This window comes from Primulina eburnea, chromosome 13 (genome assembly GCF_022965805.1).
Source record: "Primulina eburnea isolate SZY01 chromosome 13, ASM2296580v1, whole genome shotgun sequence".
Lineage (NCBI taxonomy): Eukaryota > Viridiplantae > Streptophyta > Magnoliopsida > Lamiales > Gesneriaceae > Primulina > Primulina eburnea.
Window position 1 is genome coordinate 3,975,069 of NC_133113.1, and position 23,368 is coordinate 3,998,436.

The following is a 23,368-nucleotide window of genomic DNA, read 5'->3' on the forward strand; positions in this document are numbered from 1 at the left end:
GCCTCAGAAACGATCCTTGCGTCTCTCCAAGCCCTCTGTTTGGACCAAAAGCTACTCTTGCCCTACATTATCTCACTGTAATTTGGCCATTTCCAAATATTCCCGCACCCAGTATCTTAGTTATACCAATTTCTCTAAACCTTATCAGTCTTTCTTGGCTGGCATTTCTGCTGACAGAGAACCTAACTCTTATCATGAGGCTGTCTTGGACCCTAGATGGAAGGCAGCTATGGACTTAGAACTAGCAGCATTGGAATCTAATCACACTTGGGAATTAGTGTTGTTACTGATTGGAAAAAGGTCCATTGATTGTTGGTGGGTCTATAAGATTAAGCGACACCTTGATGGCACAGTTGATCGCTTTAAAGCTCGTCTTGTAGACAAAGGCTACACGCAACAAGAAGGGATCGATTATCATGACACATTTTCTCCTACCGCAAAGATTTTCACTATACGATGTTTAATAAGTGTTGCGGCTGCGAAGAATTGGCCTCTTTATCAAATGGATGTGACTAGTGTTTTTCTCCAAGGTGATTTAGATGAAGAGGTGTATATGCATGTGCCACCTGGTCATTTTCTTCAAGGGGAGCAGCGTGTTTGTCGACTTGTTAAGTCTCTTTATGGCCTCAAATAGGATTCACGCCAATGGAACACTAAATTTGCTAGTGTTATGAGACTGGCAGGCTTTATCCAATCGGCCCATGATCATTCTCTTTTTACTAAGCGTGACTCTTTGCATATCACATTATTGTTGGTCTATGTGGATGACATTGTAGTCACTGGAAGTGATGAACAAGCTATTTCTGATCTCAAGGTGTTTTTGTATTCTTATATCCATATTAAGGACCTTGGGTACTTGCGTTATTTCTTGGCGTTGAAGTGGCTCGGTCCAAGGAGGGGATTTATCTAAACCAACACAAATATGTGTTAGAATTATTAGCTGATTCTAGTTTGACAGGTGCTAAAACTTGCAACACCTCTGTTGTGCAACATCAGAAGCTCACAAGTCATGCACTGGATGAGTTCAATCGACAGAATTCTACCAGTGAGCTTGATGATAACTTACTGGCCGAGTCTGGTGTTTATAAAAGATTGGTTGTGAGGCTCATTTACCTTACTATTACAAGACCCGACATTTGTTATGATGTACAAGTTCTTAGTCAATTTATGCATGCATCAAAGAAATCACATATGGATGCAGCTCTGCATATGCTACGCTATCTAAAGTCTGCACCTGGTCTAAGAATCATGTTGTCAGCTATTAACAATTTCTCATTGCATTCTTATTGTGATTCTGATTGGGCAGCATGTCCAATGACACGTCGCTCGGTTACGGGTTATTGCATTAAGTTGGGAAATTCCCTGATCTCCTGGAAGTCTAAGAAACAAAGTACGGTGCCGCGTTCATCTGCTGAAGTGGAGTATCGAGCAATGGCGAGAACCACATGTGAAGTGACTTGGATACTTGGGTTACTAGCAGATATGGGAACAACATTGAGCACAACGCCAACCTTGTATTGTGATAATCAAGCGGCTCTACACATTGCGGCAAATCCATTATACCATGAGCGTACCAAACATATAGAGATTGATTGTCACTTGATTAGAGAAAAGATCAAGAACGGTATGATCAAGACTGAATACATTCACACTACCGAGCAGCTTGCCGATATCTTCACTAAAGGTCTAAGTCGGGAGCAACATTCTTATTTACTGTCCAAGATTGGTGTCTTAAACCTACACCAATCTTGAAGGGGAGTGTTGAGAGTTAAAGAAATGTGAAAACACGTTTTTGACAAATGAGTTTTTGTTCCGTGAAGATTATTTTGACTCATTTTTTATCAAAGGGCTTAGATGCATAAGGATGCCAAGTACTCATCTAACGGCTGAGACTAAGTCTTGGAAGTCAATGGATTAAATGTGAATGGAATGGTTAAAAGGGGTTAGGAAACTGACTTAACGAACTAAGCTATTCAATCATCTTCTTCACGGGAAAAAACTCTCTGTACACAGAAACATTCACTCGAGGTTCCTCTTCCCTTCTTGATACAATTCTTGAGTCTAGAATTGCGGTGATTCAGGGAAAATCGAGCACTATACAAGCTTGACACAATAATAAAGTTTGTATTGAGAACTCGGTTGTAGGGTGAATTGTGAGATCGGATAGAAGTGTAATCGTATCAAACTTGTTCATTATAGTGAATTCTTTTGGGGTGTTCCCAGAACCTTGGATGTAGGATTGATCTAATCCGAACCAAGTAAATGCGTGTGTCGTCTTGTTTGATCTAATTCTTGATTTCTTATATCGTGCTTGCGGTTTCTGCTATTTGTCTCAACAAATTTGTATCAGAGCCAGGTTCCGAAGCTGCTGAATTGACTGCTCGATCGAACCTTTGTGTTTATTTCTCAACATCAAGATTCGAGGTGGAGAAATTCGATGGCAGGAACGACTTTAACTTGTGGAGGGAGAAGATGATTGCACACCTGGGAAATTTAGGGCTGGATGAGGCCTTAAATGGTGAATCAAAGATGCCCGACACAATACAAAACAAAGCCGAGATCCTCAAGAAAGCAAGAAATACAATTGTGCTGAGTCTGAGCGACCAAATCCTCAGAAAAGTGGTAAAAGAAAAGTCGGCCAGTGAGATGTGGACCAAATTGGAGCAACTGTATATGACAAAAGCACTTCCCAACAGAATCTATCTGAAACAACGATTCTATGGATTCAAGATGGATGAGAACAAGTCCATAGATGAAAACATCGATGAATTCACCAAGCTACTCTCTGATATTGAAAACATAGAAGTGACAATTGATGAAGAAGACCAGGCCATCTTCTTGTTAAACTCATTGCCGAAGCAGTACGATCAATTGAGAGATACTTTGAAATATGGAAGAGATACTCTCACTCTTGAAGAAGTCACAGGTCCTGCCTACTCGAAGGAGTTGGATCTCAGAGCTGCAGGAAAACAATACAAGCCACCTGGTGAAGGCTTAAATGTAAGAGGCAGATCAGTTGAAAGAAGAAACTATGGGAACAAACAAAGACCTCAAACCAGATCCAGATCAAGAACCAAGAGGACCTGCTGGACCTGTAAGAAAGAAGGTCATTTCAGGAGAAATTGCCCTCAAAGAAAAGCAAATCAAAGGACTGATCTAAGTCTAGGAACCGAAGAAGTAAATGTACTCCAAGGATATCAAGATGCTGAGGTTCTAACCATATCGACTGATGATCCTAAAGAACAATGGATCATGGATTCAGGGTGCACCTACCACATGTCTCCTAGAATAGAATGGTTCTTTGACTTCGAGGAACTAGATTCTGGTCAAGTGCTAATGGGAAACAATCAATCATGCAAATTTCATGGTATTGGCTCAATGAAGCTTAAAATGTGGGATGGATCAGTGAAAGTAATCACTGAAGTTCGATTCATTCCCGACCTATAGAGGAACCTAATCTCTTTAGGCATACTGGATCAAAAGGGATTCAGTTACAAGGCTCAAGATGCTGTATTGACAGTTGCGAAAGGATCCCTGGTAATCATGAAAGGAATCCTGAAACTAGGATTGTATGTGTTGCAAGGTAACAACATTACTTCAGAAACAAATGTCATAGCACCTGCCAAGGATTTAACAGCCCTGTGGCACAAGATACTTGGGCATATGAGTCTAAAAGGACTTCATGAACTGAGCCAGCAAGGTTTTCTGAATCCAAGACAGATCAGCAACTTGGAATTTTGTGAGAGTTGCGCGTTAGGAAAAGCACATAGGCTGAAATTTAACACATCAACTCACAATACGAAATCAACACTTGACTACATACACTCTGATCTATGGGGCTCACCTAAGGTACCACCCTCACTCTCTGATTCTCAGTATTTTATTTCTTTGATTGATGATTATTCTAGAAAAGTGTGGATTTATTTTCTGAAAACAAAGGCTGAAGCATTTAATAAATTTGTTGAATGGAAAACCTTGATTGAAAATCAAACAGGGAGTAAAATAAAGAGATTAAGAACAGATAATGGTCTAGAATTCTGTAATCAGCAATTTGATAACTTGTGTGCAAAATCTGGAATTGTTAGACATCGAACATGCACATACACGCCACAACAAAATGGTGTGGCAGAACGCATGAATAGAACAATCATGGACAAAGTGAGATGTATGTTAAATGAGAGTGGTTTACCAAATAAGTTTTGGGCCGAAGCTGCTTCAACAGCTTGCTATCTAATAATAGGTCTCCATCTTCTGCCATAGAGTTCCTTGTTCCCGAGCTGAAATGGTCTACTGTAAAACCTGAGTATGAACACATTAGAACCTTTGGCTGCGTAGTATATGTTCATGTCAACCAAGGTAAACTCAATCCAAGAGATAAAAGGGGAATCTTCCTTGGATATCCCAGTGGAGTTAAAGGTTACAAAGTATGGTTATTGGATGAACATAAATGTGTGATTAGTAGAGATGTAATCTTTAATGAAAATGAGTTTTATAAAACTAATATGTGTATTCCAGAAAATGCCAGCTCTAAAGAAGCTGAGCAAGATTTACAAAACCAGGTGAACTCTCAAAATTTGGATGGAAACTCTCAAGCAGAACTTGCAGGTAGCCAAGATTCGGGTGGAAGTATTGATTCTCGGCCTAAAAACATCCATGACATATTTCTGAATCAAGCTCAACCAGATCCTCACATCAATGATCAAGAAGTTTAGGGTGATGAGGAAGCTCAGAGTGATGGTGATAATACTCAAGGACTAGATGGCTATGTTCTGTCAAGAGACAGAATTAGAAGACAGATAAGATTGCCACCAAGGTTTGCAAATGCAGATTTCATTGCATTTGCCTTGAATGTGGCAGATTTACTTGAACTCGAGGAACCAACTAGCTATAATGAAGCAAAAATAACCAAGGACTGGCCTAAGTGGAAGAAAGCCATGAATGAGGAGATCGAGTCACTGGATAAAAATTGCACATGGATCCTTGTTGATAGGCCACTAAGGAAAAAGGTCATTGATTGTAAGTGGGTATTCAAAAGAAAATCAGGGATTCCAGGGGTAGAAGCAGCTAGATATAAAGCCAGATTAGTGGCAAAAGGATTCTCCCAAGTTGAAGGTGTGGACTATCATGAAGTCTTCTCTCCTGTAGTGAAACACATCTCAATCAGAATCTTACTGTCAATAAATGCCACGTTTGACTTGGAATTAGAGCAATTGGATGTCAAGACCGCCTTCCTACATGGCAAATTAGAAGAGGAGATCCTAATGACACAACCCGAGGGTTTTGTACAACAAGATGAGGCTGGAAAAGTCTGCTTGTTACAGAAATCACTTTATGGACTCAAGCAATCTCCTCGGCAATGGTATAGGCGGTTCGATGATTTTATACAGAACCAAGGTTTCAAGAAATCAAAATATGATAGCTGTGTTTACTACTCCAGATTTCAGGATAAGCCATACATATATCTATTAATCTATGTAGATGATATGCTCATTGCCTGTAAGGATTTGAAGAAAATACAGAGGTTAAAGTATCTACTCAATTATGAATTCGAGATGAAGGATCTTGGGCCAGCCAAGCGCATTTTAGGTATGGATATTATCAGGGACAGACCTCTAAGAACCCTGTACTTATCTCAAGAAGGATATATCAGCAAGTTATTGGATATCTTCGGTATGAAAGACGCTAAGAGTGTTAGCACTCCTATTGGTGCACACTTCAAGCTAAAAGCTGTCAAGGAGGAAGACACTGAATTAGAATATGCCCACATGAAGGATGTACCATATTCAAATGATGTGGGAAGCATTATGTTCTCTATGGTATCTACCAGACCAGATATCGCATATGGATTGGGTTTGATTAGCAGGTTCATGAGCAAGCCTAGTAGGGAACATTGGCAGGCGGTGAAGTGGTTGCTAAGATATTTAAATGAAACCAAGAAGTTGAAACTGGTTTACTCTAGATCCCAACAATCAACATGTGAAGTCATAGGATATTGTGACTCTGACTATGCTGCTGATCTTGATAAAAGAAGGTCCCTGTCCGGATATGTTTTTACGGTTGGAGGAAATGTTGTAAGCTGGAAATCAAGCCTACAGCATGTGATAGCCTTGTCAACAACCGAAGCAGAATATATCTCTCTTACGGAAGCAGTAAAGGAAGCCTTGTGGATTAAAGGCTTTGTAAATGAATTAGGATATGAACAGAACTCTGCTACGGTTTTCTGTTATTCACAAAGTGCGATCCATCTGTCTAAGAATACAGTATTTCATGAAAGAACTAAGCACATCGATGTGAGACTACACTTTGTGAGGGAAATCACATCAAAGGAACTAGTAAATATCAAGAAGATCAACACAAAGGTTAACCCTGTGGATATGTTAACAAAAGTCATCCCAGTCAACAAGCTCAAGGATGCACTATGTGTGCTTAACATGAAGGAGTAACTGTTAGGACTTGTATCTGGGAACATTTTTTGAGAACCACTAAAATGAGCAAATAAGTGGAGAATTGTGAAGATTATTTTGACTCATTTTTTATCAAAGGGCTTAGATGCACAAGGATGCCAAGTACTCATCCAACGGCTGAGACTAAGTCTTGGAAGTCAATGGATTAAATGGGAATGGAATGGTTAAAAGGGGTTATGAAACTGACTTAACGAACTAAGCTATTCAATCATCTTCTTCACGGGAAAAAAACTCTCTGTACACAGAAACATTCACTCGAGGTTCCTCTTCCCTTCTTGATACAATTCTTGAGTCTAGAATTGCGGTGATTCAGGTAAAACCGAGCACTATACAAGCTTGACACACTAATATAGTTTGTATTGAGAACTCGGTTGTAGGGTGAATTGTGACATCGGAGAGAATTGTAATCGTATCAAACTTGTTCATTATAGTGAATTCTTTTGGGGTGTTCCCAGAACCTTGGATGTAGGATTGATCCAATCCGAAACAAGTAAATGTGTGTGTCGTCTTGTTTGCTCTAATTCTTGATTTCTTATATCGTGCTCGCGGTTTCTGCTATTTGTCTCAACATGTTCCTTTAGTTTAGTATAAATAATTGTACTCTTTGGATTCATTTTATTTTTTTTTCCCGCAATAATATTTCTTCCTTCTGGAAGTTCGGCGATAGAGTTTTCTTCATCTTCTCTCGGCGAGATTCCAGCTTGTTTTAACACTCTCATGTTTTTTTTAAAAAAATAGATATGTTTGTGTTTTGAGTATCTTTTGATAATACTGTTTAATGTATAATTTCGTAGCTCAAATATATGCTCATTTTTAGTGACATGAATATTCAATTTCATCAAATATTTGAGATTTTTTAGTAAGAATATTAAGATTAGATTTTAAGTGATTGTTAAATTTTTTTTAAAAAAAACGTTTAATTTTGGCAGATTGACCCATCTAACAAACATCACGTGGTGAATTAGATTATGTCGAGGTTTTTCTAACTATTTAAATTAGTGGGTCACCCCTCCCCACCCCATTTGATGGCAGGCTAAGGTGGGTCCGACGTCCTGTTTTGACATCTTTAGATTTATGCACTCAACTAATTACTTAGATTCAAACAATATCTAAATTGTTGATTGAGTTTCATGACATTTATTTAAAATTTATTATATTACTTTAGAAAAAAAATCAACAGATATTATCAGTATGCATTATAACAAATGATTGAATTGAAAAAAAAGGAAAAAGAAAAAAAAAAACAGTGTTTGGCCTAGAAAACAATTAATTTTGGATGCCCTTTTTTACTAATTAATTGTATTCGAAAATGTTGAGATTGAGTGATGGATTTTGCTGGTTATTTGCAAAGAAAATGCCAAAATAGCTGCAGGGCAGTGGAGGAAAACTTCCACTCCCATGTGGAGCATGCTGGTCAAGGAACCAGCTCGAGGAATCGAGATTTAAAAGGGAGGAAATAATGAAGAAACAACTATCTCCAACAATCATTGTTTCATTTTCTTATACTAGATTCCTTCGTTTTCGACGTCTAATCGAGAAGATTTCCTTAGAAGATGGATTTTTCTGCTGTTTTTTAACTTTCTACCATATACCGGTGCCTCACAACAAAATTGTGCAAACATATTTTCCACTACTTCTTTCAAACACGAATTTCTCGTTGATGGCGTGATCTGAATATGATAAATGAAGATTCTATACACAATTAACATGATATTTGAGATACATGGAATATTGATTGATACTAAGTGGTCAATGGTCATCCACAAGATATCACCATACGGCCACAGGATAAAATGCAATAAAAATATGCAACTTTAACAATGAAATGTTTCGTGTATCACTTTCCAAGCTAAAACAAATTATTATCTTCATTTGTCTTGAGTTGTTACCATTTATGTCGCGGTTGAATTTGGAGATTGATTTTTTTCTCGAGGCATGCTGGAATGTTCTATCATATATATTTTGTTAAAATAGATGTCCAACGAACCAGCTTGTGGTTTGATATATAAATTTTTTTTTTTTTGTGGAATAAAAATCATGCATCTTTGAGAGTGCAAGGTAAAAGGAAATGAATCTAAAGAAAATTATGTGAAATGAGAACATATAAAGTTAAAAATGGAGCCCAACTTTTCACATTTGCTGCAATATTTTGTCTTCCAAAAACAGATATCCATAGTTTTTCCAACTAAACTTTCCAAAAACAGATATCCATAGTTTTTCCAACCAAACTCAAGTTAGCATTTTCTTTTTGACAAATATGCCATGTTCTTTATGTTTAAACACAGTCTTCAATTTTGCCCAAAAATTCTCAATTTCTTTTCTTCAGATTCCTCCCTGACCTGCCCAAACATTTTCTTCCTTTGCCTTTCTTCAGAACTCTCCCTGCGCAACCCCACTATTTTCTTCAGCCGTAAAGCATTTGTCCACAAAAACTGTGCCATACGATAATCTGGTAACCTCTTACTGAACGAGCTAAACCGGACTTCTTTAAGATGAGATACAATACAGGATGGCAAAGATTCCACCTCATCATAATCATAATCATCCCAGTACCACTGAAAAAAGATAACCATGAATACAATAATTTTTGACATACAAGGATCCAGACCAGTTGGGTACGAAATAAATTTTTTAGGTTAGTTTTGAGAAACACTCGTAAAATTTAACAAGGGAACAAGAAATGATTGTCTGTGCAAGATATTTACCTAAAGAGGAAACATATACAAACATTTTCTCCAGATGATGGATATTAGGAGGGTGGCAAAAAACATACCATCTGTAAGACGATCGATTCAAGAAATGGCATAGCATGAAGCAACTCTAGAAGTGCTCCACTGTTGCATTTTGTAAAAACTTCTAGTCGTTTCAGCATATTAAATTTAGGAAGTAGAGGCCTTTGATTAGATTGGACGACAGCCTAATACAGATAAAAAAACGTTAACTAATGAAAATAAGGGTCCTCTTGTGAATTTCATCGAGCCATGAAAAGAGTGTTAGTCACCAAATAAACCAAAGAGCAAAGAGGAATGCTATAAAAATAAGAGTCAGACTCAAGCTATGTGAACTGTAAACAAAAACCGCCTCAATTGCTCCACATGACCCTGGCTTTTGACTTTTAAAGAATACTAATCACAAGACATTCACTTAACCATACGTATTAGTCTTGTTCATAACGAGTCTTCAGTAACATCAGAAATGTAATCAATGTTTCAGATGCAAAAATACTTCAATTTTATATTTCTTTGCATTTATCATATTTTACAATCTCGATATTGTGAAGTTACCTTTCATCAGTAATCTTTTGGATTGGGATCAAGATGTCTCCAATGCGTTAATCAGGAAGTACATCAATTAGTTTTCCTTTATTCTTGGGTGAGATACAATTAGGTGATGACTAACAATGTACCATCTCATATAACGAAAGAAACATGGTTAGAGAAACTAACCTCAACAACCTTCCCGGACATTTTCAAACGATTTAGACCACAGAATCCTTTTAATAAGAGCCCAGCTTGTAATCCTATCTTTCTAATTAAGTGAATATCATCTTTGTAATAACTTCGAAAATCAATGGTTGCAGAAAAAACTGATGTCGCACTAAAATCAAAATCCTCAATAAATCGACCAACAAATTCACACTTTACAAGCTTGGCTTTAGAAAACTTGATCTGGCATTTATCTACTTCAAGAAGATCTGAGCAGCATACCGCCTTGAACATACTCAAGGCTGGGGCATTGATTTCCACAAGATTCACTTTTAACCATTTGCAATTTTGTAGTTCAAGCGTTTCCAGCGCTGGAAAATCAAACACCAATTTGCTGGTACTGGGAACACACTCACCTAGAAATTTCGTTCTGTCAAGATACAAACTTTTAAGACTGGAAAACAAATTCTGCGCTGAAACTCTGAAAAAACAAGGCCATTTTAGTTTCATTGTAGTCAATGACGTGCAATTAAAAAGGCGACCGGGTAAAACAACATCATCATCATTATAAACTATTTCCAAATCCTCAACGTTTCTCATTAATGCAGCAGATATCCATGATATCATTCGATGTGCTTTGTACTCAAGACGACACCGAAGACGAAATCTTTTTAAGGTAGAATTCCGAGAAAGAAAGAAGATCCTGTCCACAAAATTAATAAAGCTCGTCTTCCTAGTTTTCTTAAGCACGAACCGTATATCATCATCGATGTCTATATTGTAAATGCCAGTCCACTTGTGTTCCCAATCCTTGGACAAAACACAAGTTCGTAGAGCATCTTTGGTGGGCAGGCGGGACAGGATTCGACTAGTAATACATTCAGGCAAATAACTGATGATATCCTCGCCATTGTTTTCATCGTAAGTGATTCTTTGTTTCTTACTTTGATTGCTGTCAATCAGAAATTTTGTACCCATAATTTACCTGAAATACTAAAGAAAACGTCGAACTCAGTTACCAATCAAAGAGGAGGGAAAAATGGCTAATCCTATCATGCATCCCAAGAATCTAGTAAAATGGCACAAGGGATGTTGGCGGCATCTTGGACAAATTCGCATTTCATGAAAAAATGCTTGTAAAAAATTTATATCTTTTTCTTCAAATAGAGGTACTTCGACAATCCCCATTTCTGCAATTTTGCTACTAGGGCGTAGAAATATATTTTGAAACGCCAGGAAGCCAAAAAAAACATGTAAAATTAAACAATTGAGTCCAAACACAAGAACTTGAAGAGATAAAAACCAAAATCTACGGAGGAAAAACCCCAAAATGGCATATAAACGTGATGGTTTTAGCTTTTACCTGATGAACTTGAATTACCCTCTGCAATGCGCAGCAAATGAAGTTTTGGCTTTTTGTTAATTAATAGATGGAGTGGGCTTTTGGCTTCAAAATCGAATTTGCTGCGGTTTTGCGATCATTAAAAATTATTATATTGATTTTTTTTAAAAAAAATAGTTTTATATATTTTTTAAACTCGTATTTTACGTTAGTTTACTCGTATTTTACGTTAGTTTAAGCGAGATGATAATTCTAATTTTGAACTCAATAAGATAAGTTATATATTATTAAAAAAATATTATATTGTTCAACGAAATTGTGTCCTACGAGATTTTAAATCATAAAATTCATCAATAATAGAATTTACATCTATATGTTTAGCTAAATCTCGTTCAATATAGAGTGTCAAACAATCGGCAAGAAAGTCATCCTCCAATTTATTGCGAAGTGCCGTCTTCACATGCTTCATTGCTGAAAAAGCTCGCTCAGTAGTGGTGGTAGACACATGTAATGTCAAAACAAGATGAATCAATCTAGTCAACATAACGTAAACATTTGACTTTCCATTCTCAATCAATTGCTGACACAACTCAATAAGTATAGAAACCTTTAAATTCGACATCACATCAAGTTTATAATGTATCAATTCATACTCCAAAGCAACAATTTCTTGATCCGTGAAATCTCCAGGATAAAACTTCGTTGCAAGCTTGCAAATATCATCACTGTTAAACGAGTCAAATGAATTTTTAAGATCTAAAGTTGTACTAAGAGAAAGAAGTTCCACCGATGACTCATTGAACCGAGTATTTAACTCCATCAAAATGAAATCAATTGCTGCATTAAAAACATCAAAGTGGTAATGACTCTCTATTGTAATTTGCCGACAGGAACGTCCAATCTTATATAGACAATCAAGGTCAGGAACATCAATTTCATTTATTGAGCAAAAAAACTTTAACTTCCTAAAGAAATTCGTTCCACCCACATTCTCTAAATTCTTGAAGGCTAGTTTTGGTAGTAGTGACAAATGTAATAGCAATCAAAATGTCTTGAGATTTTCTTTAAAGAATTTGACAAATAGTATATGGTGTTCTCATAATTTTATGCATTAAGTTCAAAATAAACACAAATTCAAAGCTTTCCATGTTTCTGTAAATCCCCCGAACTTCAGCCTTAGATCTTCCATTTGGAGAATAATCACTGAGAACTTCAAAAACTTTGCAAGTTGCAGTGTACATACCTATGAAGCTTTTTACCGAATCATAGTGAGAACTCCAACGAGTAGCTCGTGGTCGTTGCAAATTACCAATCTGGTTTGCACCAATTCTAGAATCACGTTCTCACATATAATCAATTTCATTTCTTTGTGCTGTATGTAATTCAACAAAGTGTTTAGTAGAAGAAGTGACAATATTAACAATATTGTCCAAATGAGAAAAGAACTCCCAAATAACACTAACATCCTTAGCTGCAGAAACCAATGTCAGTTGTAAACGATGTGCAAAACAGTGGACATAGTATGCATATGGACAATCTTTGAGAAATAATGCTTGAAGTCCATTCCACGCTCCACGCATATTGCTAGCACCATCATATCCATGGACTCTAATTTTCTTAACATGGATATCATGATGAACAAGAACATTTGATATCTCATTTTTCAAATTCATTGAGGTAGTGTAACTAACACTTTTGATGTAAAAAAATCTTTCTGTCAAAATCCTATGATTGTTCACAAACCTCAATATAATGGCCATTTGCTCTCGTTTAGATATATCTCGGGCTTCATCAACAAGAATACAAAAGTATTTATCTCCAACTTCTTTACGAACCATCTGCCGGACTCTATTGGCCATAATATGTAAAATATCTTTTTGAATTTCTGGAGCGATGTATTGGGCATTTTTTTGGAGCATTATCAAGTACAACTTCATCAATTTTTGTATTCATTTTTGCAAAAGCCTTCACCAATTCAAGAAAATTTTCACGATTAGATGAAGAAAGAGATTCATCGTTACCTCTAAACGTACAACCTTGAAGTGCTAGCCAACGAACATCTACAATTGAGGTGCTCAAACGCAGACGATTTTTCTCTTTTTCCTCTTTAGATTGTGCATGCATCATTTTATCAATATGTTGCAAGAGCCTCATCAAATTTTCATCCCTTCTCTCACACATAGTATGAGGCGAAGATGCTGCAGAACCAATATTCGCAATAAAAGCACATGTTTTTCCTTGGTTACCCTTTTCCAATTGTCAAATCCTTCATTGACCAATGCCGATATATTGGATGAATTAACATCATTCAGGAAATGAAAACAATAGAAACAATATGCCTTATTTGTTGAAGGCGAATACTCCAACCAATAAAATTTTTGAAACCATTTTTTCTGAAAAGGACGATTCTGGCTTCCAAATTTTGTACTTGGATACTCCAACATATCTGGTTGATGAGGCCACATATTTAGATATGAACGTCTTATCCCATCTCGTACATTAACATGATATTCACATATTTGTTTTTTTTTTCCCGGATCTCATTCAATACAAGTAGATGATGACTGATGATCGTCTCTAGGAGAGGAACATGAAGGAATTTGGATATTGGGAAATGGAAGACTTTCATTGGATTGATGTTGCATTGTTAGGACTGTAGGAATTGAAGTATCTTCACTAGCTTGACGATTTTCCTTCTTGAAGAAAGAGGATATCAATGTTTTTCTTTTCTTTGTAGCAGATTGATGTTCAATTTTGAAATAGTTCAAGTTATAATCCTAAACAAGTAATAAAATAATTATCAAACAAATAAATAAGTAATAGTCAATCAATAACTCAACAACAAACAATCAAGACTCAAGAATCAATTGCTCATAAACAAATATTCAAGCAATAACTAATTAATGACTCATCAAATTGATTTGTGAGCTATTCTCACATAAGTTTTCGTGTTTGTAAAAAAAGTTCCTACTTCGTTATTTACCTCAAAAAATTTATTCCACAAAACAACAAATTTACATACTACACTTTGACACAGAATACATATACACAATTCAATATAACAACATTTACGTAATTGACATATTAATTAAAGATTAAAAAAATTTGAATAACAAGAAATCTGCTATCAAATGATAAAAGAGAATTGAAATTCATGAAATATTCATGCAATAATCTAACTTTTAATCGAAAATTTTAGGAGAAAACTCAACTTTTATTTATCATTATAAATAATAAAATAACCATAACAATTTCAAGTTCTATATCATAATTCAAAATTTTCTTTTTTCTCTAAGACTGAGAATTGTCGCATGAACTTTCAAACTTACTGCGAGAAAAATTTAATGGGAAAATTTAGTAGTTTACTTAATTAAATGTCATGGTGAATTATTAACAATGGAGCTAATGCACCTGCCACCTAATGGACCAAATCTTAGGAAGAACAAGCAATTATGTATTTATTGTCGTGCCATAAATTAATTACACACACCGATACGCAAGAACACATAGTGGTGAAAAACTAAAGCAAGAAAAACAATAGTTACGATTCGAGTCTCGAGACGACACATGCCTTGAATTATTCATCCTTCTTCTACCTGAAAAATCAACAAAGAAATTATCGCAACCTACTGCATGAAAAATCCATGGAATTAGAAATGAAAAACGATTAGAGATTAAGAAATCTTGCTACGGTGAGCGAACAAAAAAGAATCCCAAGTTTCGTGAAAACTGCGTGAAAATTAGGAGAAGCTATTGTGGGCTATCTTGGTTCATGCTAATTTTGGTCTCATCCATGTAAATGGGTTGGGCTGGACTATGACATTGGTGGGTGGGCTGAAATTTTAACTTGTATAAAAATAAAAAAAATAAAAAAAAAGTAGGTTGTGCTGTAGCCCTCAAATGCATATAAAGTGAAAAATGACATTCAACTTCTCACATGCTTTTTCATTATTTACGCATAGCTTTTTCGAAGTTCAAAATTTGTCCTGTTTTTTATGGTAGAACCCATACGGTGGAGTGGCGAAAAACTTACCATATCTAAGACGATTGATTCAAGAAATGGCATCACATGAAGTGCAACACTGTTTCATATTTTGGAATCTAATCGTTTCAGAAAATCCAATTTAGGAAGTGGAAGCCTTTGTTTAGATTGGGCAATGGTCGAACATAAATAAAACAAATGTTAATAAGTAATCAAAATGAGGTCCTCTTACTTTCAAATTTCATTGACCAAGAAACCAGTGTTAGGGACCAAAAAATCAAAGATTAAAGAGGTATGCTACATATATATGAGCCAGATTCAAGATATGTGATGTGTAACCAAAAACCACCGTAATTTTGCCACTTGACCTTTGGTCTTTACATTAAAAGAAAATCAATCGCAAGACATTCACTCAATCATATATATGTATACATACACACAAAGTATTTCAAATAGATATAAAAAGTGCATTGCTAAATAGATTGTTGCAAGAGGACGTGTATGTTGAACAACATTCATGTTTCATTGATCATGCTCAGCTTTAAATTGCATAAAGTTTTATATGGTTTAAAGCAAACACCAATGACATGATATATGAAACGACCCTCCTTCTAAATTCATTTAGTTTACACTATTTTTTTTTCCCATAAACCATGCATAATTATAATCATAAATAAATTAGCATAAATAGTCAAATAACAAAACTACATATTATCCATAATCATTCATGCGAAATAAGTAAAATAAGCAATAAAAGTCTAAAATTTAACTCAATAAATTCTAGCATTCTAATGGTCTATAAATAAAAGCAGTAATCCATAAAATCATCAAAAGTCTTTAGCATATGCGGGAGTTGTATGCTACTACTTAAACGAGAGTTGTATGCTACTACTTAAATTATAATTCACCCAAGTGTAGGTTGTCAAATGCAAGAATGAAGTTTACAAATTATAAATTTTGTCAAGGCTCGAGGATTTATTCTTGGTTTATGTAATATTGTTTAACTAAAAGTAAAACAAAGGAAACCACCATAAATAATGGTTCCAACAAAATTAAATATTTAAACACACACATAATATAATATAGTTCCCACTATAGAAAGTACCGAATTAACCGATATTTTATACCGAATTAACCGATATTTTATATATGGTACCTATGATTATATATATAACTATATAAATATATAATTTCATAAAGTAAATGTTAATTTAAATCATTATATTTCATTTAGAACAACCGGTAGAGCCACGTTATTGCCTAAATGAAATATATGATTTAATAAATTAGTAGCAGTAAAGTAAAAGTTAGTTGCGGGAAAGCAAAAGTTAGTTGCAGTAAAATAAAAGTTAGATGCGGGAAAGTAAAAGTTAGTTGCAGTAAAATAAAAGTTAGATACGAAAAATAAAAGTTAGTTGCGATAAAGTAAATGTTAGATTGTTAGATGTTAGTATTAAATCATAATATTTCATTTAGAACAATCGGCAGAGCCACGCTATCGTCTAAATGAAATATAGGATATAATTATATATATATATATATATATATATATATATATATATATATATATAATATAACAATAATAATATTTGATGAAATATTTATTGTGTAAAAACTAAACAACAAATCAAGATAACCACTTAAATGGTATCAAGCATTTGATGTAAATTGATCACAACAAATAATTCACTTTTATACTTACAATAAAAAGAAGTTAGCTAAATGAAAAAAATAAAGAAAGAATACACAAAATATAAACAATCTTACTTCACCAAGAATTCATCCTCTTCACCTTGACATAATAGATTTAGCTTGCCATAAGCTTACTTTTGATCAACACTAAAATCATCACTCGTAATTGGTAAAATGGAAAATATATTGGAAATTGGAACTTTTATACAAACACACTATTTTACAATGAGATAGAATGATTCTCAAGCTAGCACAAGGCCTCTATTTATAGACCAAATGAGAGAAAGCGTCAAAAATTTTATTAATGCCATGTAGTTGTAATAGTAGTTTTTTTCTCCTCCAACTTCAATTCCATGGCCCTTCTTTCAATGCTATGCTCCACGACTTTAATCACCGAATTTGACTCTATTCAAAACAGCAAACATGTGGAGAATTGTCTGTAGATGACTTTGGCCTTTTGGTTCACCTCATTTGGTTAAATATTGAAATAGTTATGATTTTTTTACTATACGCTAGTCATAGTAAAAGTAAATCTATCCTCCTTTTGATATTTGCACAATTTGAATATCTTAATGAACTTTTTAGGCAATCATGTCTTCTGCAAAGTTGTAGATAATTTCTCAAGGATTCCGAACATGTTTGAACCACCTCCATTTGAATTTTGTAGCTTGAGTTATCATTATTTTACCAACACGTAGAAAACCTGAAAATAAAACATATTTAGTAAGACAATTAAATATAAACAAACAATAATAAAATAACATAATTTTATAATTTTAATGAAACTTAAATTTTAAAATATAGGTTTTAACATATAATAAATTATTAATTTTAAGTTTCATCACTGTACTTCTGGACTCGGCAATTTCGAAAACTACACCTTCGAATTTGGTAAGTGGGTTTTTGTTATGTACCTTCTTGTATTTTTAAACTTTGTATATAAATAATATGACATGCTTGTATGTGTGTCCATATGTTCGAAAATCAGTGTTGTTATAATTTAAAATTTTGATAGATGATATGCTCTTTCTGTTCTTCGAAATTCTTTGATTCCGCTGTATCCTTCTGAAATCTTGATAAGTTCTGTCCGAAAAATCTGAATTCTGTGTTGCACTGTTACAACTCGATTTGAAATGGGACGAGAATTGTAATTCTGTCTGGCCCCCATTGGTGGGTATAAAATCATGTTCTGTCTGGCCCTCATCGGTGAGTATAAAACCGTGTTATGGCCTCACCTCTTTGTGGACTAACATATTGGGGACAATTTGACCATGGAAATGAGAAGAGTAACAGTGTTGTGATTGTTCTGAATTGTTTTTAATTGCTTCTGAACTGCTCTGATTCGTCTGATAACCTTTGTCTCATATTTGATTCGGTTCTGTTATGATAAGTTAAAAGTATTAAGATTTGAAAGTTTGTTAAAGAAATGCTTTAAAGATTAAGTTCTATATGAATCATTGGAAATCGATCGACCCCCCACTTGCTGAGTGTTTTCCAAAACACTCACCCCTTACAAATTTCAGATAAAAATGAAGAGCAACTGAATGAGGAGGAACAAGAAGCTTTCTGGGGATGGTAGTCGATGAGCAAGATTCAAGAATCAAGATTTTTTCTTCTTTTTGTTTAGTTCCACTTCCGCAACTCTGATGTATTTTTATTCTATTGTCAATGTAAAGACAATGTTTTAGTTATGAAAAAGACTGGTTATTTGGCATTTCGATACGAGGCTTAATTGTTTTCAAGTAATTATTAAACAATGCCGGATGTTACCGACGCTTCGGTCTCGGGGCGTCACACATACTGTGTAACATCACGTGCTAAAATAACTAATTTTACTTTAAAATTTGCGGAAAAATAAAAATTTTCTTATTTAAATCGTAAACCCTCGAATTTTAAATTGAACAAAATGTTTGACTAAATTCTTGAAATTAGTCCAAGTACAAAAATATATTCAGGGCATAAAAATATCATTCATAACAACTGAAAAAGCATTATTTGAAACGAGCATAAGAAAATACTTAGTTTCCAACAAAACGTGAATTAATAAAATCAGAGTAAAAATGTTTAACGTGCATAAGATCATTTCATAACAATAACGGTCATCGGGTTTGCACAATTGCACTGCACATAGTCCGAGCAAGCTCACTGGTCAGCATCTCCTGCCTCCTCAAAAGCATCATCATTTGTATCGATCAAGTCTAGTGAGCCTAAAAACTCAACATGCATAAACCACAAATAGCAAGTAATACTTAATAAAATTCATGCATTTGAAAGTAATGCGCACGTAATAAAAACTAAGCATAAATAAGCATAGACGTGCCATAGCTGCATAAACATTTTCATAAGAGCGCTTCCATCATATCATACATAATCATACATAATTTTGCGTAGAAATATGTTTCAAATCAAATTGCCCATAACATGAATCTCCTGATCAGACTAAACCACAGTACTAGGCTGATAGGGATCACCACGGCCTTTCAATCGGATTTCCACTCCCACATACATAAATCCTCGGACATACTTTACCGGGTGTATAGATCGTCGGTCATGTTTTACAACTTTCCACTCTCATAATCATACATCCCTCATCATGCTTTACCGGGTGGCCACAAGACAAATCACATACCTCCAAAATAATATATTTTTGCACGTCAATCATACTTACAAACGATGTGGGCTTCGTTGGATTGCCCCCGGACACGCTGCTACGACATCTAAAATAAACAACCAAAACAGCCCCTAAACTTGCATATTACCCTTTGACAACCCGAGGTATCAAATAGATAGATCAAGTCCATTTTGGAGAAAACGGTAATCCCACTAGGAAAGACTTGAGATTGGATGATGCTTTGTGGGCCTACAGAACTGCGTATAAGACATCAATTGATATGTCACTCTATAGGTTAGTTTTTGGGAAGCCATGTCATTCTCTAGTAGAGTTAGAGCACAAAGCATATTGGGAAGTAGCCGGTGATGTGCATCGCCACCCAGAGGTTTGGTAAAGATGTCAGCCAATTGATCACTAGAACGTAAGTAGACAAGAGCAATAAGACTTGCCTGAATTTTTTCGCGTACAAAATGACAATCAATCTTAATATATTTTGTGCGCTCGTGAAATACATGGTTCTCGACAATGTGAATAGCAGCATGACAATCGCAGTGAACAAACATTGGTTTTGGTTGATGGAAGCCCAGATCTGAAAAGAGATATCTTAAGCATTGTAATTCAGAAGTTAGTGCAGCTAGAGAACGATATTCATTTTCTGCAGAGGAACGAGAAACTGTAGATTGTTTCTTTGTTTTCAAAGAAATGATGCAAGAACCTAGCATGGTGAAACAACCAATGGTGGATCGACGAGTAGTTGGACAACCAACCTAATCAGAATTAGCGTATACTATCAAAGTAAGAAAACTAGATGCAGAAAGAAATAAACCCTTACTAACAGTTCCTTTTAGATAACAAAGAACCCTGTATGAAACATCGAGATGACTAGATTAAGGGCACTGCATGAATTGACTAAGTACATTTACGCCAAATTAAATATTGGGTCAAGTTACAATGAGGTATAAAAGTCTCCCCACGAGTCGACGATAAACTGCTGGATCAAAAAGAAGAGTGTCATCATTTGATCTCAAACGAAGGTGTTGTTCCATAGGAAAATCAGATGGCCGAGATCCGATCATTCTAGAACCGGATAAGATATCAAGAGTATATTTTCGTTGACATAGAAAAATACCTTGTTTAGAACAGGAGACTTTAATACCTAAAAAATACTTAATATTACCAAGACCTTTAATGGAGAAAGATTGAGAAAGAAAATTCTTGATATCGGAAATGGCATCATCATTGTTTCCAGTGATAATAATGTCATCTACATATACGAGAATGAAAATAGAAATCTGATCACGTATATATGTAAAAAGACCATAATCTGAAATAGATTGATGAAAACCGTGTTCAATAAATGTGCTTGAGAATTTAGAAAACCATTGACGATAAGCTTGTTTAAGACCATAGATAGATTCGTTTAATTTACACAAGCGAGTCTCACCCTTATGAGAGAATCCTGGAAGAAGTTTCATATAGACCTCTTCATTGAGATCACCTTGTAGGAACACATTGTTGACATCAAATTGGTGTAAAGAACAACTTTTTATGGCAGCAATGGAAAAGAGAAAATGAATAGTGACTAGTTTGGCTACTGGTGCGAAAGTATCTTGAGTGTAGCCTTTGGTAACTAGATGAACTTTATATCTTTCAATAGAACCATATGATAGATATTTTATTTTGTAAACTCATTTACAACCAATACATGATTTATTAATTTGACTACATTATAATTAGTTTTTGATAGAATTTAATTTCTTAGTAGTAATTAATTTTGAAAATGTCTCATTACCTTATTATATTTTATTTATAGCACAATTAAATTCATACCTTATCGTGAGAATAATCTATACTCACACTACAACATATTTATTTGAATTGATTTTGGTTAATTTGGATGTGACACGACGAATCGCTACCAAGGAACGTAACATATAAGATAAGAGAAACTATGAAACAAAAAAGACAACTCAACTCCAAAAAAACAACTTGCTACAAGATTTCGATCATAGTCTCAATCCTAGATCATCACATTTAGGCATGCTCAAATATTGTGCAAACGATATGATATATGATATACAATTGAAAATATATTTTTTTGTTCTCGATTAGTCTTTCTAAGAAAAAAAAAATCAAATGTAGCTTGCTCAAACAATAATCCAGTTATTATTCAAGAGATTCATGATCTAAGTGGGTGATATATGAGTTCAAAGAGTTTATTAACAATCAAAAATTTTCTTTTAAAATTACATTATTTTTCAAAAAGATCAAATTGAAAAGTTCAAATACTTTTTAAAATAATTACTATGAGTGTTGTGTAAAATATTTTTTTTAATTATCTAAACCTCATTTTTTTTTCTTAAAAAAAGTATGTTCACCTAATTTTATGACACCTTTAAACATAATTTAAAGACGGCTCGGCTCGTCCACCGCTTAGTGTCATCCTTCCCCGCCCAGTATCTAAAGGAGTGTCTGATGAAGTTCCCAAACGGTGTTGGAGGTGGTGTTTTAGGGATGGATTCAATCTCCCAGGACTCGATTTGGATGGATAAGATTCACACACATATGTGATTTTAAAAAAATTAATGGACCCCGTGTATGTGTGGTTAAATTTGGGCCCTTTATTCTATCATGTGGGTAGTGCCTCTACATGTAGGATTGAATCAACTCTCAGAAGGTTAATTCGATGCTACATAAGGAGGCACTGCTTCCACATGATTTGGATGGACAAAATTCACACACATATGTGATTTTAAAAAAATTAGTGGACACCGTGTATGTGTGGCTAAATTTGGGCCCTTGATTCTATCATGTGGGTAGTGCAGTGCCCCTACATGTAGGATGGAATCAACCCTCAGAAGGTTAAGTCGATGCTACCTAAGGGGCACTGCCTCCACATGATTTGGATAGACAATATTCACACACATATGTGATTTTCAAAAAATTAGTGGATCCCGTGTATGTGTGGCTAAATTTGGGCCCTTGATTCTATCATGTGGGTAGTGCCCCTACATGTAGGATGGAATCAACCCTCAGAAGGTTAAGTCGATGCTACCTAAGGGGGCACTACCTCCACATGATTTGGATGGACAAGATTCCCACACATATGTGATTTTAAAAAAATTAGTAGACCCCGTGTATGTGTGGCTAAATTTGGGACCTTGATTCTATCATGTGGATAGTGCCCCTACATGTATGATAGAATCAACCCTAAGAAGGTTAAGTCGATGCTACCTAAGGGGGAACTGCCTCCACATGATTTGGAAAGACAAGATTCACACACATATGTTATTTTAAAAAAATTAGTGGAACCCATGTATGTGTGGCTAAATTTGGACCCTTGATTCTATCATGTGGGTAGTGCCCCTACATGTAGGATGGAATCAACCGCCTTTGTTAACTAGACGAACTTTATATCTTTCAATAGAACCATATGATAGATATTTTATTTTGTAAACTCATTTACAACCAATACATGATTTATTAATTTGACTACATTATAATTAGTTTTTGATAGAATTTAATTTCTTAGTAGTAATTAATTTTGAAAATGTCTCATTACCTTATTATATTTTATTTATAGCACAATTAAATGCATAACTTATCGTGAGAATAATCTCTACTCACACTACAACATATTTATTTGAATTGATTTTGGTTAATCTGGATGTGACACGACGAATCGCTACCAAGGAACGTAACATATAAGATAAGAGAAACTATGAAACAAAAAAGACAACTCAACTCCGAAAAAAAAACAACTTGCTACAAGATTTCGATCATATTCTCAATCCTAGACCATCACATTTAGGCATGCTCAAATATTGTGCAAACGATATGATATATGATATA

The 23,368-nt window shown here is 34.9% G+C and overlaps 3 protein-coding genes across 8 annotated transcripts; all 3 read right to left on the reverse strand.

Moving 5' to 3' along the window:
- Positions 1 to 8,565: 8,565 nt before the first annotated feature.
- LOC140810697 (F-box/LRR-repeat protein At4g14103-like) lies at positions 8,566 to 11,246 on the reverse strand. 6 transcript variants are annotated; one of them, XR_012113276.1, is made up of 5 exons: positions 10,909 to 11,246; positions 9,911 to 10,841; positions 9,238 to 9,381; positions 8,656 to 9,019; positions 8,595 to 8,617 (listed from the first exon to the last, which is right to left on the reverse strand). XR_012113276.1 is itself a non-coding variant. In XM_073168576.1 (4 exons), exons 1-4 carry the CDS (start codon positions 10,947 to 10,949, stop codon positions 8,753 to 8,755), a joined length of 1,119 nt encoding a protein of 372 aa, XP_073024677.1. In that variant the 5' UTR covers positions 10,950 to 11,246; the 3' UTR covers positions 8,567 to 8,752. The 6 variants fall into 6 exon arrangements, 5 of the variants coding, with proteins under 5 accessions (XP_073024675.1, XP_073024677.1, XP_073024676.1 ...); XM_073168576.1 differs by having other exon boundaries at positions 8,567 to 9,019; positions 10,175 to 10,841; XM_073168575.1 differs by having other exon boundaries at positions 8,567 to 8,846.
- A 1,049-nt stretch (positions 11,247 to 12,295) lies between these two features.
- Positions 12,296 to 13,069, reverse strand: LOC140810209 (uncharacterized). The gene is made up of 2 exons (XM_073168081.1): positions 12,695 to 13,069; positions 12,296 to 12,544 (listed from the first exon to the last, which is right to left on the reverse strand). The coding sequence occupies exons 1-2, from the start codon at positions 13,067 to 13,069 to the stop codon at positions 12,296 to 12,298; spliced, it is 624 nt and encodes a 207-aa protein (XP_073024182.1).
- A 10-nt stretch (positions 13,070 to 13,079) lies between these two features.
- Positions 13,080 to 13,696, reverse strand: LOC140810210 (uncharacterized). The gene is made up of 2 exons (XM_073168082.1): positions 13,571 to 13,696; positions 13,080 to 13,478 (listed from the first exon to the last, which is right to left on the reverse strand). Exons 1-2 carry the CDS (start codon positions 13,694 to 13,696, stop codon positions 13,080 to 13,082), a joined length of 525 nt encoding a protein of 174 aa, XP_073024183.1.
- Between the last annotated feature and the right edge of the window lie 9,672 nt (positions 13,697 to 23,368).

Bases quoted from the DNA above. Each gene is read 5' to 3' on its own strand.
- LOC140810697 (XM_073168573.1), bottom strand. From the start codon at position 10,949: ATGCATGATAGGATTAGCCATTTTTCCCTCCTCTTTGATTG. The intron at 10,842-10,908 runs GTAACTGAGTTC...TCTGATTGACAG, and splicing joins TTTTCCCTCCTCTTTGATTG to CAATCAAAGTAAGAAACAAA. The intron at 9,382-9,910 runs GTTAGTTTCTCT...TATCTGTATTAG, and splicing joins TGTCCGGGAAGGTTGTTGAG to GCTGTCGTCCAATCTAATCA.
- LOC140810209 (XM_073168081.1), bottom strand. From the start codon at position 13,069: ATGGTTCGTAAAGAAGTTGGAGATAAATACTTTTGTATTCTTGTTGAT. The intron at 12,545-12,694 runs GTTAGTGTTATT...GGTGCAAACCAG, and splicing joins TGGTTTCTGCAGCTAAGGAT to ATTGGTAATTTGCAACGACC.
- LOC140810210 (XM_073168082.1), bottom strand. From the start codon at position 13,696: ATGTGGCCTCATCAACCAGATATGTTGGAGTATCCAAGTACAAAATTT. The intron at 13,479-13,570 runs GCATATTGTTTC...CAATTGGAAAAG, and splicing joins ATTCGCCTTCAACAAATAAG to GGTAACCAAGGAAAAACATG.